The 15,706-nt window shown below is 44.0% G+C and overlaps 1 protein-coding gene and 1 long non-coding RNA gene across 3 annotated transcripts in view; one reads left to right on the top strand and one right to left on the bottom strand.

The window, feature by feature from the left end:
- Positions 1–8,596, bottom strand: part of LOC134740002 (uncharacterized) — a 33,136-nt gene extending 24,540 nt beyond the window's left edge. Inside the window, exons 1-2 of the long non-coding RNA XR_010127183.1 lie at positions 8,534–8,596; positions 8,050–8,151 (exon numbers count right to left, since the gene is read on the bottom strand). This is a non-coding gene — a long non-coding RNA (uncharacterized LOC134740002). The remainder of the gene's footprint in view (positions 1–8,049; positions 8,152–8,533) is intronic.
- THAP1 (THAP domain containing 1) lies at positions 8,479–15,187 on the top strand. Of its 2 annotated transcripts, XM_054499781.2 has the most exons (3): positions 8,479–8,893; positions 12,470–12,665; positions 13,520–15,187. In XM_054499781.2, the coding sequence occupies exons 1-3, from the start codon at positions 8,823–8,825 to the stop codon at positions 13,892–13,894; spliced, it is 642 nt and encodes a 213-aa protein (XP_054355756.1). In that variant the 5' UTR covers positions 8,479–8,822; the 3' UTR covers positions 13,895–15,187. The 2 variants fall into 2 exon arrangements, with proteins under 2 accessions (XP_054355756.1, XP_054355757.1); XM_054499782.2 differs by lacking the exon at positions 12,470–12,665 and having other exon boundaries at positions 8,589–8,893.
- The last annotated feature ends 519 nt before the right edge of the window (positions 15,188–15,706 follow it).

Below are 15,706 nucleotides of genomic sequence, written 5' to 3'. Positions count from 1 at the left end.
TAAAGGCCGTTTGACTCTCAGTAAAAGGAACCACCATCCATCCATTTAAATGCTCAAGCCAGGCCAGTGTGGTGGCTCACACCTATCATCCCAGCACTTTGGGAGGCCGAGGCAGGAGGATCACTTGAGTCCAGGAGTTTGAGACCAGCCTGGGCAACATAGTGAGACTCCCGTCTCTACAGATAAAATTAGCCAGACGTGGTGGTGCATGCCTGTGGTCCTAGCCACTTCAGAGGCTGAAGTGGGAGGATCACTTGGGCCCAGAAGTGAAGGCTGCGGTGAGCCTTGTGGGTTGCACCACTGCAGTCCAGCCTGGGTGACAGGAGATCCCATCTCAAAACGCTCAAGCCAGAAGTGCAAGCTTAATTCTGTGTTAATATCTGAATCCCTCTCTTATTCTTTTTCTTTTTCTTTTTTTTTTTTGAGACGGAGTCTCACTCCGTCACCCAGGCTGGAGTGCAATGGCACAATCTCGGCTCACTGCAACCTCCGCTTCCTGGGCTTAAGTGATTCTCCTGCCTCAGTCTCCCGAGTAGCTGGGACTACAGGAGCCCACCACCACACCCAACTAATTTTTGTATTTTTAGTAGAGACAGCGTTTCTACTAAACCCTGGCCAGGCTGGTCTCGAACTCCTGATCTCAGGTAATCCACCAGTCCCGGCCTCCCAAATTGCTGAGATTACAGGCGTGAGCCACTGCGCCCAGCCTCCTCTCTTACTCTTATAACCATCTATCAACAAGCCTTGGCATTTCTACCATTGACATGTCGAATCCTATCACTCTATACCCTCTGCCGCCACCACAGTCCAAGAAGAGTCCTGTGTGTCCAGGAGCCCAATGGGGGCTGTGGTGGTAGAGCCCAGGGACCTGGGAGGAGGGCATGAAGTGAGGTTGAAGAAGCAGGAAGGCTGTTGATTTGGATTTAAGTGCAGTGGGAAGACATAATCTAACAAACATTTTTAAAAGGTCATTCTGACTACCGTGTGTAGGTTCATCAGAGGAGAGCAGCCGTGCAAGTGAGCAGACCCATTAAGAGGCTGTTGCGTGCCTGGACGCACAGAACTCTCCTGCCTGTACAGTCGGATGCAGGTCAGGGCCTCAGCATATACCCCATGACTGAATGCTCCCTTCAGCCTCACCACTTTTATGCTTCACATTACTAGACTGTGTTTCCATCCTTTGGTTCTCAGGTTAAATGTTCCCTCCTCACTCAGACTACCCAACTACTCCAGCAAAAGTAGGCAGTGACCCTCCCCTCCCCTTACCCCAGGGCACTCTGAGGCATTCAGACATCTCAGCACAGCATCATCGTATTGACATTTCCATTGTCTGTCTGCTTCTCACTAGAATACAAGCTCTATGAAAACAGAGACAATGTTAGTTTTGTCCACCCAGATATTCACAGATGTACCATCACGCCTGCCACCACAGTAGTGCTCAACACATAAAGATTAATAAATAAAGCAAGGGAAAGACAGGAAAGGGCAGAAGACAAGGAAAGATCACTTCTTACTCCATCATGGCTGCCGCCCAGGTCTAAGCCACCCTCACTTCTCACCTAAAGGATCACAGCGACCTTCCAGGCCCCAAGTGCCCGGCTACCTACATGCAACACAGCCCGATGATCATCTCAAGTGTGACTCTGCTGGAAAGCCTGCTCTCCCTTTCCCACAGAGTAAAGGTAAAGTCCTCATGCCAGCCTGCAAGGCCCCACGTGACCTTGATCACTCATTTCCTCTCTAACCTCATCTCATATTTGTCCCCGCAGCTCACTCTGCTCCAGCCATCCAGCCCTCCTTGCTGTCCTTTGAGCAGGCCAAAGATGCCCAGCCTCAGGAGCTCTGCCCTGGCCAGTCCCTCTGACTACTAGGCTCCTCCGCCGGGCATCCTCACAGCCAACTCTCACCAACTCCAGATCTTTGCACAATAGCCAATTCCTCTGTTAGGTCTGTCCTGTCCACCATAAGGAAACTTGCAACTCCCTCAGCCCACAGAGCACCTCTCACCAGCTAACATACTCTGTGGTCACATGTTTGCTATCTGCCTCCCTAATGACTATGAGAACATTAGCTCCCTGAGGGCAGAAATCTCCTTCACTAACGTATCCCAAGCCCCCAGAACTATGCATGCAGCATAGTCAGTAACTATTTGTTGAATCAATGAATGAGAAAACAATTTCAGGGAACTCTAAGTTGAAATACACTTTTTCAGTTCACAATGTTATCCATTCTGACATTTATCAGACACAGACATAGAGGACCTCAGAGATATTCCCAGCGGTCTCAATATCCATGGTAATGCTAATAAACTACTATTCTGGTATTTTGGTACTGGCAGAGCTCATTTTATTGTAATTTGCTTTATTGATTTTTGCAGATATTGTACTTTTCACAAATTGAATGTTTGTGGCATCGCTGCTTCGAGCAAGTCCATTGGCACCATTTTTCCAGCAGCACGTACTCAAGTCATGTCTCTTTGTCACATTTTGGTAATTCTCACAATATTGCAAACTTTCTCATTATTATTATAGCTGTTATGGTGATCCGTGATCAGTGATCTTTGATGTTACTACTGATCTTTGTTTTGGAGTGCTACAAACTGCACCCACTTATGGTGAGCTTAATTGATACAAGTTGTATGTGTTCTCACTCACCACTGACTGGCCATTCCCTAGTCTCTCTCGCTCTCCTTGGGCCTCCCTATTGCCTGAGACACAACAACATTGAAATTAGGCCAATTAATAACCCTACCAATGCCCACTAAGTCCTTGCTAAGATTCTTACTTTCAATCATAAGGTAGAAATGATCAAGCGTAGTGAGGAAGGCATGTTGGAAGGCATGACAGGCTGAAAGCTAGGCCTCTTGTGCCAAACAGCCAAGTTGTGAATGTAAAGGAAAAAAAAATTTTTTTTTGAGACAGAGTCTTGCTCTGTCGCCCAGGCTGGAGTGCAGTGGTGCTATCTCAGCTCACTGCAACCTCCGCCTCCCGGGTTCATGCCATTCTCCTGCCTCAGCCTCCCGAGTAGCTGGGACTACAGGTGCCCACCACCATGCCTAGCTAATTTTTTGGGGTTTTTTGGTATTTTTAGTAGAGATGGGGTTTCACTGTGTTAGCCAGGATGGTCTCGATCTCCTGACCTCGTGATCCGCCCACCTCAACCTCCCAAAGTGCTGGGATTACAGGTGTGAGCAAACGCGCCTGGCGTAAAGGAAAAATTCTTGAGGGAAATTAGAAGTGCTATTCCAGTGAACACACGAATAATAAAAAAGCTAAGCAGCCTTAATGCTGATATGGAGAAAGTTTAAATGGGCCAGGTGCCATGGCTCACACCTGTAATCCCAGCACTTTGGGAAGCCAAAGTGGGAGGATCACTTGAGGTCAGGAGTTCGAGACCAGCCTGGCCAATATGGTGAAACCCAGTCTCTACTAAAAATATAAAAATTAGCTGGGTGTGGTGGTGCGCACCTATAATCCCAGCTACATGGGTGGCTGAGGTAGGAGAATCGCTTTAACCTGGGAGGTGGGGGTTGCAGTGAGCAGAGATTGCGCCACTGCACTCCAGCCTGGGCTACAGAGCGAGACTCAGTCTCAAAAAAAAAAAAAAAAAAAAAAAGTGAAAATGGTCTTCCGTTAAACCAAATCCCCCCCAACTCTGTTCAATTTTGTGAAGGCTGAGAGAGGTGAGGAAACTGCAGAACAAAGTTGGAAGCTAGCAGAGGTCAGTTCAGGAGTTTAAGACAAGAAGCCATCTCCATAACATAAAAGTGCAAAGTGAAGCAGCAAGTGCTGATGGAGAAGCTGCAGCCAGTTCTCCAGAAGATCCAGCTCAGATAATTAATGAAGGTGGCTACACTAACAGCAGATTTTCAATGTAGATAGAATGGCTTCCATTGGAAGACGATGCCATCTAGGACTTTTAGTAGTCAGGAAGGAGAATTCAATGCCTGGCTTCAAAGTGTCACAGGACTGGCTGACTCCCTTGTTAGGGGCTGATGCAACTGATGACTTTAAGTTGAAGCCAATGCTCACTTACATTTCAAAAACCCTATTGGTCTTAAGAACAATGGTAAATCTACTCTGCCTGTGCTCAATATATGGAATAATAAAGCCTGGATGGCAGCACATCTGTTTACAGCATGGTTCACTGAATATTTTAAGTCCACTGTTACACCTACTGCTCAGAAAAAAGATTCCTTTCAAAATAATACTGCTCATTGACAATGCACCTGGTCACCCAAGAGCTCTAATGGAGATGTACAAGATGAATGTTGTTTTCATGCCTGTAACACAACATCCATTCTGCAGCCCCATAAATCAAGGAGTATTTTGACTTTCAAGTTTTATTACCTAAGAAATAAATTTTGTAAGCCTGTAGCTGCCATAGATAGTGATTCCTCTGATGGATCTGGGCAAAGTCAGTAGAAAACCTTCTGGAAAGGATACATCATTCTAGATGCCCTGAAGAACATCAATAATTCATGGGAGGAAAAATATCAACATTAACAGGAGTTTGGAAGAAATTGATTCCAGCCCTCATGAATGGCTTTGAGTTGTTCAAGACTTTGGTGGAAGAAGTCACTGCAAGTGTGATAGAAACAGCAAGAGAACTAGAATTAAAAGTGGATCCTGAAGATGTGACTGAGTTGCTGCAATTTCATGATAAAACTTGAACAGATGAGGAGTTGCTTCTTATAGATGAGCAAATAAAGTAGTTTCTGAAGATGGAATCTACTTCTGGTAAAGATGCTGTGAACATTGTTGAAATGACAACAAGGGATTTAGAATATTTTGAATATTAAATAAACCTAGTTGATAAAGCAGTAGCAGGGTTTGAGAAGATTAACTCCAATTCTTAAAGAAGTTCTACTGTGACCAAAATGCTATTAAACAGCATTATTTGCTACAGAGAAATATTTAATGAAAGGAAGAGTCAATCGATGCAGCAAACTTCATTGTTGTCTCATTTTAAGATCTTGCCACAGCCACCTCAACCTTCAGCAACCGCCACCATGATCAGTCAGCAGCCATCAACATCAAGGCAAGACTCTCCATCAGCAAAAAGATCACCATTTGCTGAAGGCTCAGGTGATCATTAGCTTTTTTTTTTAGCAATACATATCTGTGTGTGTATGTGTATAGAATTTAGAGATGGGATCTCACTGTCATGATCATAGCTCACTGTAGCCTCAGACTCCTGGACTCAAGGGATCCTCCTTGCCTCAGCCTCCCAAGTAGCTGGAATTACAGGCATGCACCACCATACCTGACCAATTAAAAACAATTTTTTTAGAAACAGGGTCTCACTATGCTGTCCAGGCTGCCTTGAGTCCCTGCCTCAGCCTCCTGAACCCTGACACCCAGCTTGTGGTAACTGCTGGTTTGCTTGTTTGAGACAGGGTCTCATTCTGTTGCTCAGGCTGGAGTACAAAGGCATGACCACAGCTCACTGCAGCCTCAACCTTCTGGGTTCAAGGGATCCTCTCAACTCAGCCTCCCAAGTATCTGGGACTACAGGTGTGTGCCAACATGCCTGGCTAATTTTTGTATTTTTTTTTGTTTGTAGAGACAGGGTTTCATTATGTTGCCCAGGCTGGTTTTGAACACCTGGGCTCATGTGATCCACCCACCTCGGCCTCCCAAAGTGCTGGGATTACAGGCGTGAGCCACTGCACCAGGCCATTAAGCCACATCTTAAGGGTGGACAGGTCAGGGATGGGCATTTCAAGCCAAGGAAAACAGCCTATTTAAAGAAACCACAAAAGAGCCTGCCCTCTAAGACATAAAGCTGGAACAGAGGTAAAGACAAGTGGAGGGAGATGATGGTGGAAGAGCAGAAGTACCTGGTCCTAAAGAGCTTTATAACTCACTATAAGAAGTTTGGATTTTATTCAGTACAGCAGGTAGCCTTGGAAGGATATGAGCAAGGGCGTGGCAGGCATGCACCACCCTTCTATGGAAGATAGAATGGAGAGAGGTAAAACTGGAGACTAGGATAGTTAAGGGGTTGCTGCAAGGTTAAGACCATGAGAGCTTGGTCAAGAACAGTGAGGAGGCCAGGTGCCGTGGCTCACGCCTGTAGTCCCAAGACTTTGGGAGGCCCTGGCTGACAGACAGCTTAAACCCAGGAGTTTGAGACCAGCCTGGGCAACACAGTGAGACCTCATCTCTATTAAACATAATAATAAAAATAATTAAAGAACAGTGAGGGTTGGGCGCGGTGGCTCACACCTGTGATCCCAACACTTTGGGAGGCCGAGGCAGGCGTATCACCTGAGGTCAGGAGTTCGAGTCCAGCCTGGCCAACATGGTGAAACCCCGTCTCTACAAAAATACAAAAAATTAGCCGGGCATGGTGGCAGATGCCTGTAATCCCAGCTACTCAGGAGGCTGAGGTGGGCAAATCGCTTGAACCCAGGGGGCGGAGGTTGCAGTGAACTGAGATTGCGCCACTGCACTCCAGACTGAGAGACAGAGTGAGACTCCCTCTCAAACACAAAAAACAAAAAACAAAAAACAACAACAACAACAGTGAGGAGACATGAAGAGGGATGGATTTAAGAGGCATTTATTTATTTAGTCTACAAAATTAACCTGGTCATCAAAGGGTTTTATAGGTGACAAAAAAAATCCAAGATGAGTCCAAGGTTTCTGGTTTAGACAATTGTTGAACAGATAATTCACAGATGATAATTCACAGATGATAATCCCAAAGGCAGAACGGATATACAAAAGAAATAAAAGATGACACAATTATGGCATTTGGTTCACTTTAAGGAGCAGGGTGTTTAGGAATTAGAGGAGGGCAGAGGATGGAACCCTGGGGAAACACCAACATTTGAAGGGGCAGGAAAGGTAAAGAATAAGGGCCAAGGGATTACTCAACAGTCCGCTCTCCAGGTCTGCCTGGCTCAGATCTATATAAAGAAAAGGAGCAGGGAATGAAGTAAAACTGTTACAGGAAAGGGGTCCCAATCCAGACCCCAAGACAGGGTTCTCGAATCTCACGCAACACAGAATTCAGGGCGAGTCCACAGTAAAAAGCAAGTTTATTAAGAACGTAAAGTGAAAGTACAGCTACTCCACAGACAGAGTAGGGCATTCCAGAAAGTAAGAGGAGGAATGCGTCCACCCTAAGTACAACACTTAGTTTATATATAGGATAAAAAAAGATCATGAGGAGATGTGCTTTTCTACAAGGGTTTGTGATAAAGGATTAATTACTATATTATGTAAGAATCAATATTATCTTTATTTATTTATAAGACAGAGTCTTACTCTGTCACCCAGGCTGGAGTGCAGTGGTGCAAGCACGGCTCACTGCAAACTCCGCCTCCCGGATTCAAGCGATTATCCTGCCTTAGCCTCCAAAGTAGCTAAAATTCGAGGCATGTGCTACCACACCCGGCTAATTTTTGTATTTTTAGTAGAGATGGGTTTCACCATGTTGGCCAGGCTAGTCTTGAACTCCTGACTTCAAGTGATCCGCCCGCCTCGGCCTTCCAAAGTGCTGGGATTACAGGCGTGAGGCACTGTGCCCAGCCCAATACCATTATCTTTAAAGCAAAATTAGGAATGCTTCTGTTCTCAAAATATCGGGATATCTGGACACTTCGAAGTCTGGGTCTGTGTAGTAAACATTATCAATCTGTTGCTTTAATGGTATATACATCTAGAGGCTAGGAATACCTAACTTTCCGGGAATGCAGCCCAGCAAGTCCCAGCCTCATTTTCCCAGCCCTCACTCAACACAGAGTCGCTCTAATTCGAACCCCTCTGACATATTCTCTCTCAGATGTGAAAACTGCTGCAGCAGCTCGCTATTTGCAACACAGCACATGGAAATCACAGCAATGGAGAGCCCTTCAGAAAAGCTTCTGGGGAGGGAGAGCCTGGTGGCTCAACTCCTGTAATCCCAACCCATTGGGAGGTCGAGATGGGAGGATCCCTTGAGCTCGAGTTCCAGACTGACCTGGGCAACGTGGGGAGACAACGCCTCTATTTATTAAAAAAATTACATATATATATACACACACGTATATATACATACATATATAATGCTTCTGCGTTGGCAATTGAGATGATTTGACGAGTGTGTCTGTTTTCATTGCTAAAAATCTGTCACGTTGGCTCTCACAGAGACTCGTGATACCTGAAGACACAGGTAATGGGATAAAGATCAGCATTCTGGGAAAAGGTTTCACAATTTTATTAATCATACACCATCTGTGTCCGCCCTTTTAAAGAAATGGGCGCAATCAGACATCGACCTCGGCTTTACACCTGTTCTCCAAGAGGCCCTAGTTGTTCCCTACTGTAAGCCGCCCCAGAAAACCTCCGCATCAATTAACCCAAGAGAAAAGCCCGGGGCTGGAGTATGCCCCAGGAATCCGGCCTCCCGCCGCGCCTCCTCCCCCACAAGCAGTTCCTTCCTGCCTGCCGGAAGCTCAGGGCTCCGCCCACTTCCGCAACTCTGAAGCCACCGCCGGAAACACCTGGCCTCAGCCAATAGTTAGCTTCCCAGGAAACGTTACCTCTGACCTCGGGGCTAATCAGAGACAGTGGGACGCACCCCTCGCGAGAGGTGAGGTTGAAGCTGCCTCCGCCATCTTGGAGATGGGAGACGGGCGATGGCTGTGGTCCTTCTGCTAATGCAAACAACAAAACGGGCACACTAGTCACCCCCGAGGGAAGCCACCATCACTGTAACTGTTGGCCAAAGCTACAAAAGAAGCGAGGGTGTCCAACCGAGCGCAGTGACACTGAGAACAGCTTCCCCTGCCTTCTGCGGCGGCAGAAGTGAAGTGCCTGAGGACCGGAAGGATGGTGCAGTCCTGCTCCGCCTACGGCTGCAAGAACCGCTACGACAAGGACAAGCCCGTTTCTTTCCACAAGTGAGGACCCTGAGCGCCTCGCGGAGCCGGTCTCAGCCGGGGTGGGGGCGCGCGGCCGGCGGGGCCGGGGGCGGAGCCAGGCGCGTGTCCGCGCGAGGGGCGGGTGGGGTCTGGGGCCGGCCGCGCCGGGCGTTTCCCACCGCGTCCCGCTGGGAACGGCCGCCCGATCGCGCGTTCTCGGTGCGCGTCGCCGCGGCAGCCGTTTCTGGCGCTCCTGGAACAGGCGTTGGTTGCAGGCTTCGCTCGCGGCCTCGGTTGACGCGTTCGGAGCCCGCGAGCGATGCCTAGGGTGGCGCGGGTTTTGCCACCACCAGGGTCACAGAGCAGCCAGGTGTTTTAATATGGTCTTAGGGGTAAATTTAAAATAGAAACAAAGGCCTTTAAACGAAGAAATCACTACTTTTCGCCCTTGCCGTGGATGGGAGGCCAGCATCGTAGCAATTAAGGGTTTTTTGGCTGGGAAATCAGGGAGAATTTTTGCCCCCAATCTCTAGGAACTAAGCTTTAAGGACCCTGAGTTTTGGAGAAAGCTTCAGGTACTGCCAAGATAAATCGTTATCTTTTCAGCACACAATAATGATAATATGGACAGTTACAACATGGATCATAATAAAATGACTCACACGGATCTTTATTTATTATGGCATTACCTGTGCATAGAGGAAGCTGTTTCGAAAGAAACTGCCCCACAGCTTTCAGAGCCGTCTTATCCAGTAGGTAACACAGTTAAGAGTGATAGGATCAAAAATATTCTCTTGAAAATAGGAAAAAAGTGCAGAGTTGCAATTACTTATGATAAACGCTTGTAAAATGTGACATAACATTTTCATTCAGCTGAATTTGTTTACAAATTTTAATTACATTTATGTTAAGTTTTCTTTGCAAGAATTCCTGACGACTCTACGCAGATGATAGGTAAGAAATAAGATCCAGGGGTAAACTATACAGATTAGCCATAGGTAATTAGTTAATTATCTTTTATAATTAGGTAAATAATTACAAAAGCAAAATGTTAAATATCTTTTTAATTATTTATTTTTTTGCTGTGGGGCCATCTGTGTTTACTAGGGGAGTGTCCATGCATTTTTTAAATATATTTGATATCATATGAGATGGACCCTATAGAAATAAGAGTGTGTAGAACGTAGAGAGGTCTCCAGAGTAATGATGTTACCCCTTGGAGAAGGGGATAGAACACTTAGAGAATTCAGTTCAGGGTATCCTAATATTATCTCTTGATTTAATTGGAATTTCTGTAAACATGTTCTAAGTGTAGGGAAAGGTCAGGTGATGGTAACAGGATTACATGCGCAGCTCCCCACCCACATTTCTGATGGCTTGGCAGAAGGAATCTAAAATTATGGAAAATGTTTCATTGGCACTGGAAACTAGTTTAAAGAGGGTATTCACACGTCAGAAATAACTGTTTTTGGCGAGGCACGGTGGCTCATGCCTGTAATTCCCAGCACCTGGGGAGGCCGAGGTGGGCGGATCACCTGACGTCAGGAGTTCGAGACCATCCTGGCCAACATGGCAAAATCCCGTCTCTACTAAAAATACAAAATACAGGCGTACGCTTGTAATCCTAGCTACTTGGGAGGCTGAAGTAGGGGAATCGCTTGAACCTGGGATATGGAGGTTGCAGTGAGCTGAGAGCTTGCCCTGCACTCCAGCTTGGGTAACAGAGTGAGACTCCATCTCAAAAAAAAAAAAAAAAAAAGATATAACTGTTTCTGCTAGATGTTAAGCAGATATGGATTGAATCAAAAGAAGGGCTAACCTGCATCTTATCCCTTATCTAAAATAGCAGGTTTAGGGAGAGTAGATGGGAAAGATCTTAAGAGAATCTCACAAACAGCTGTAAATTTGTCATCCTTGAGCCAGGAGGCCCTAGGTACTAAATTTTACCAGCAAATGCTACCCTAGTTTATACTTATAGAGGCCATTCCAGCTGAGATTTTCTTCTTTTTTTTTTTTTTTTTTTTTTTTGAGATGGAGTTTTGCTCTGTCACCAGGCTAGAGTGCAGTGGCACGATCTCAGCTCCCTGCAACCTCTGCCTTCCGAGTTCAAGCGATTCTCCTGCCTCAGCCTCCCGAGTAGCTGGGACTACAGGTGTGCACCACCACACCCAGCTAATTTTTGTATTTTTAGTAGAGACGGGGTTTCACCATGTTGGCCAGGATGGTCTCGATACTTTGACCTCCTGATCTGCCCTCAGCCTCCCAAAGTCCTGGGATTACAGGCCTTATTACAGGCCACGCCCAGCCCCAGCTTAGATTTTCTAGGAGTACCACTTCTCCCACTCTCTACGTAGCGGCAGCGGAGAGTGCTATGTCGTACAAAGAAAAGGGACTGTCATAAAGATCTCTTACTAGCAGAGTCAGGCTCTAGCATACGTACATGGAAGAGAAACTGTGAAACATAAATTCGAAACTCCCTTCCCTTTGTTTTTTTTTCCAATCCCCCCAGTTTACCAAATTCTTACTTGGAAGAGTAAAATTACCACAATAAATGTAAACTCTCACTATCCCCGTTTACCTGGGCCTAATGGACATCCCAGTTGATTAAAAAATAAATACTTTTCTTCTGTTATTATCTGCCTTTAATTCAAATTTAGCCTATTCATATTTGTCAGACTGATGCTAAGAGAACTAGAAGCCCCTTTTTCCCAGTACATATATACAAATGTGCAATCTTTGTCTCTCTGTGCAGCACACGGAAAATTACTGGTAAAAAATATGAATACAGGTTTTTTTTTCTTTTTGAGACAGGGTATGGATCTGTCACCCAGGCTGGAGTGCAGTGGAACGATCTCAGCTCACTGCAGCCTTGACCTCCCAGGCTTGAGCAATCCTTCCACCTCAGCCTCAGCCTCCCGAGTACCTGGGCACATACCACCATGCCCAGCTAATTTTTGTGTTTTTTGTAGAGACAGGGTTTTGCTGTGTTGCCCAGGCTAGTCTCGAACTCTTGGACTTAAGTAGTCCCTCGGACAGTGGCCTCCCAAGTGCTGGGATTACAGGCATGAGCCACAGGCACATTTACTCTATAGTATGTATTTTACTTGAATCTTTTGGTGAACTCAGTATAAAAAAGTTAAACGTTAATGAATGAGGGCCAGGCACAGTGGCTCACGCCTGTAATTCGAGCACTTTGGGAGGCCAAGGCGGGCGGATCACGAGGTCAAGAAATCGAATCCATCCTGGCCAACGTGGTGAAAGCCCTTCTCTACTAAAAGTACAAAACTTAGCTGGGCGTGGTGGCGCACGCCTGAGTCCCAGCTACTCGGGAGGCTGAGGCAGGAGAATTGCTTGAACCCGGGAGGCGGAGGCACAGTGAGCCGAGATCGCGCCACTGCACTCCAGCCTAACAACAGAGCAAGGCGGCGTCTCAAAAAAATTTAAAAAAAATTAATAAATGAGATAAATAGATAACTAGAGCTAATCTTTAATCGAATAGGATAATACAATTGTAACATCTTTAATACCAATGTAAGATCTTTCCTAAGCTGGAAAGTTTAGGTGCCTTTATTTAAAAAAATCAGGACAGATAATTGAATTATGCCTTCTTCTTAGGTTTCCTCTTACTCGACCCAGTCTTTGTAAAGAATGGGAGGCAGCTGTCAGAAGAAAAAACTTTAAACCCACCAAGTATAGCAGTATTTGTTCAGAGCACTTTACTCCAGACTGCTTTAAGAGAGAGTGCAACAACAAGTTACTGAAAGAAAACGCTGTGCCCACAATATTTCTTTGTACCGAGCCACATGACAAGGTAATATGCGTTTTAAAATATTGGGTTGCTTTCTGTTTATCAAACTGATGTGTTCATTGATTAAAATGTGGAAAATTGAGTTAGTGTTAAGAGAATAAATGTGCCTGGAACCTTGTGGTTAACAGTGATACATTTCTGAAAACACAAAATGCAGTTTATTAAAGATAAATATCCTCACACTAAGAAACTTAGTCCAGCTTTGTAACTTAGTTAAAAATCACTCTGTACTGCCAGTTATATATTGATAAGTTTTGGGTTTTCTTTATCAGTGACAGTTTAGTTTCAAAGCATTTTTTTTCTTCTCAGTGCTTAATATTTAATTAGATCTGATTATTCATTTTGTCTCTTTCCTCCACCGTCCCTCTACATCAGGTAGAAAAGTTTATTCAAACTGAAACTATTTTCTCATTTTGCAATGTTTCTATACCACTGATTCCCAAAACAAGTCAATATTTCTTAAATTCCACAGATTCTTTTATTATTTATTTATTTATTTATTTTTTGGAGACAAAGTCTCTCTCTGTTGCCCAGGCTGGAGTGCAGTGACATGATCTTGGCTCACTGCAACCTCCGCCTCCCGGTTTCAAGCGATTCTCTTGCCTCAGCCTCCCAAGTAGCTGGGATTATAGGCGTGCACCACCACACCCGGCTAATTTTTGTATTTTTAGTAGAGACAGGGTTTCACCATGTTGGCCAGGCTGGTCTCAAACTCCTGACCTCAGGTGATCCGTCCACCTCTTCCTCACAAAAGTACTAGGATTACAGGCATGAGCCACTGCGCCCGGTCAGTCCACAGATTCTTTTAAACTGTTTTTAGTTACTAAATTCAAACATACTTTGTATTTTTGTTTTAGAAAGAAGATCTTCTGGAGCCACAGGAACAGCTTCCCCCACCTCCTTTACCGCCTCCTGTTTCCCAGGTTGATGCTGCTATTGGATTACTAATGCCGCCTCTTCAGACCCCTGTTAATCTCTCTGTTTTCTGTGACCACAACTATACTGTGGAGGATACAATGCACCAGCGGAAAAGGATTCATCAGCTAGAACAGCAAGTTGAAAAACTCAGAAAGAAGCTCAAGACCGCACAGCAGCGATGCAGAAGGCAAGAACGGCAGCTTGAAAAATTAAAGGAGGTTGTTCACTTCCAGAAAGAGAAAGACGACGTATCAGAAAGAGGTTATGTGATTCTACCAAATGACTACTTTGAAATAGTTGAAGTACCAGCATAAAAAAATGAAGTGTGTATTGATTTCTAATGGGGCAATACCACATATCCTCCTCTAGCCTATAAAGGAGTTTCATTTAAAAAAATAACACTTGATTACTTATATGAAAACAGTTCAGAATATTTTTTTAAAAAAATTCAATATATACTGTAAAATTATAAATTTTTTTGTTTGTAATTTCAGGTTTTTTACATTTTAACAAGATATTTTAAAAGTTATAAACTAACCTCAGACCTCTAATGTAAGTTGGTTTCAAGATTGGGGATTTTGGGGTTTTTTTTTAGTATTTATAGAAATAATGTAAAAATAAAAAGTAAAGAGAATGAGAACAGTGTGGTAAAAGGGTGATTTCAGTTTAAAACTTAAAATTAGTACTGTTTTATTGAGAGAATTTAGTTATATTTTAAATCAGAAGTATGGGTCAGATCATGGGACGTAACTTCTCAGAATATATATATATATATGTACATATTCTCATATGTAAAGTCACAAGGTTCATTTATCTTTCTGAATCAGTTATCAAAGATAAATTGGCAAGTCAGTACTTTAGAAAAAAGATTTGATTGTCTTCACAGCAGAAAAGAGTCATTGCATATCTGATCAATAACTTTAGATTCTAAGAGTGGATTGTTTTTTTTTTTACATGGGCTCCTATTTTTTCCCCTACTGTCTAGCATTATAAAATTAAAAGTGTATTTTCAGTGGAAGAAACATTCTTCAATGAATAAAGTAAGGCATTGTCATCAATGAAGTAATTAAAACTGGGGCCTGATCTATGATATGCTTTTTTCTTTCATTACACCCTAGCTGAAGGACATCCAGTTCCCCAGCTGTAGTTATGTATCTGCCTTCAAGTCTCTGACAAATGTGCTGTGTTAGTAGAGTTTGATTTGTATCGTATGATAATCTTGCACTTGACTGAGTTGGGACAAGGCTTCACATAAAAAATTATTTCTTCACTTTTAACACAAGTTAGAAATTATATCCCATCTACTTAAATGCGTGATTTATATTCAGGACAACCTACTATGTAGTGTTTATTTTACTGAATGTGGAGATTTAAATACTGAGGTTTCTGTTCAAACTGTGAGTTCTGTTCTGACTTTGTGAGAAATTTTACATATATTGGAAATGAAGATATGTTCTGAGTAAACAAATATTGCTATGGGAGTTATCTTTTTAGATTTAGAATAACTGTTCCAATGATAATTATTACTTTTATATTTCAAAGTACACTAAGATAGTTGAAGAGTAATAGACCCTTTAAGACAGTATTAAAGGTGTGAAACAATGGCATTCAAAGTGTCTTTTGTAGAACTGGTTTTCATTGTAGTTCACTGCCATGCTGCCAGTGGATAGCACTGTGATTCATGGATATTTGATGTTTTATGAACTAGTATCTCAAAAATAGAAATAATGATTAGAAGATTACTTGAAGTTGGGCCAGGCGCCATGGCTCACGCCTGTAATCCCAACACTTTGGGAGGCCGAGGCGGATGGATCACAAGGTCAGGAGTTCAAGACCAGCCTGGCCGATATGGTGAAACCCCGTCTCTACTAAAAATACAAAAACTAGCTGGGCATGGTGGCGAGTGCCTGTAGTCCCAGCTACTTGGGAGGCTGAGGCAGGAGACTTGCCTGAACCCGGGAGGTGGAGGTTGCAGTGAGCTGAGATTGCGCCACTGCACTCCAGCCTGGGCAATAAAGCGAGACCCCATCTCAAAAAAAAAAAAAAAAAAGATTACTTGAAGTTACATAGTCTGATAACATCATTTAGAACTCATGCTGATCAATCAGAAGGCTTTTACAGATTAT

Source organism: Pongo pygmaeus, chromosome 7 (genome assembly GCF_028885625.2).
Source record: "Pongo pygmaeus isolate AG05252 chromosome 7, NHGRI_mPonPyg2-v2.0_pri, whole genome shotgun sequence".
Taxonomy (NCBI): Eukaryota; Metazoa; Chordata; class Mammalia; order Primates; family Hominidae; genus Pongo; species Pongo pygmaeus.
Note: the sequence above shows the minus strand (reverse complement) of the source record. Positions and strands in the feature narration are given on the sequence as shown.

What these genes read in the sequence shown, in the direction of transcription:
- THAP1 (XM_054499781.2), top strand. Translation starts at nt 8,823, where the DNA reads ATGGTGCAGTCCTGCTCCGCCTACGGCTGCAAGAACCGCTACGACAAG. An exon ending in AAGCCCGTTTCTTTCCACAA is followed by an intron (nt 8,894 to 12,469) that starts GTGAGGACCCTG and finishes CCTTCTTCTTAG; the next exon opens with GTTTCCTCTTACTCGACCCA. An exon ending in GTACCGAGCCACATGACAAG is followed by an intron (nt 12,666 to 13,519) that starts GTAATATGCGTT and finishes TTTTTGTTTTAG; the next exon opens with AAAGAAGATCTTCTGGAGCC.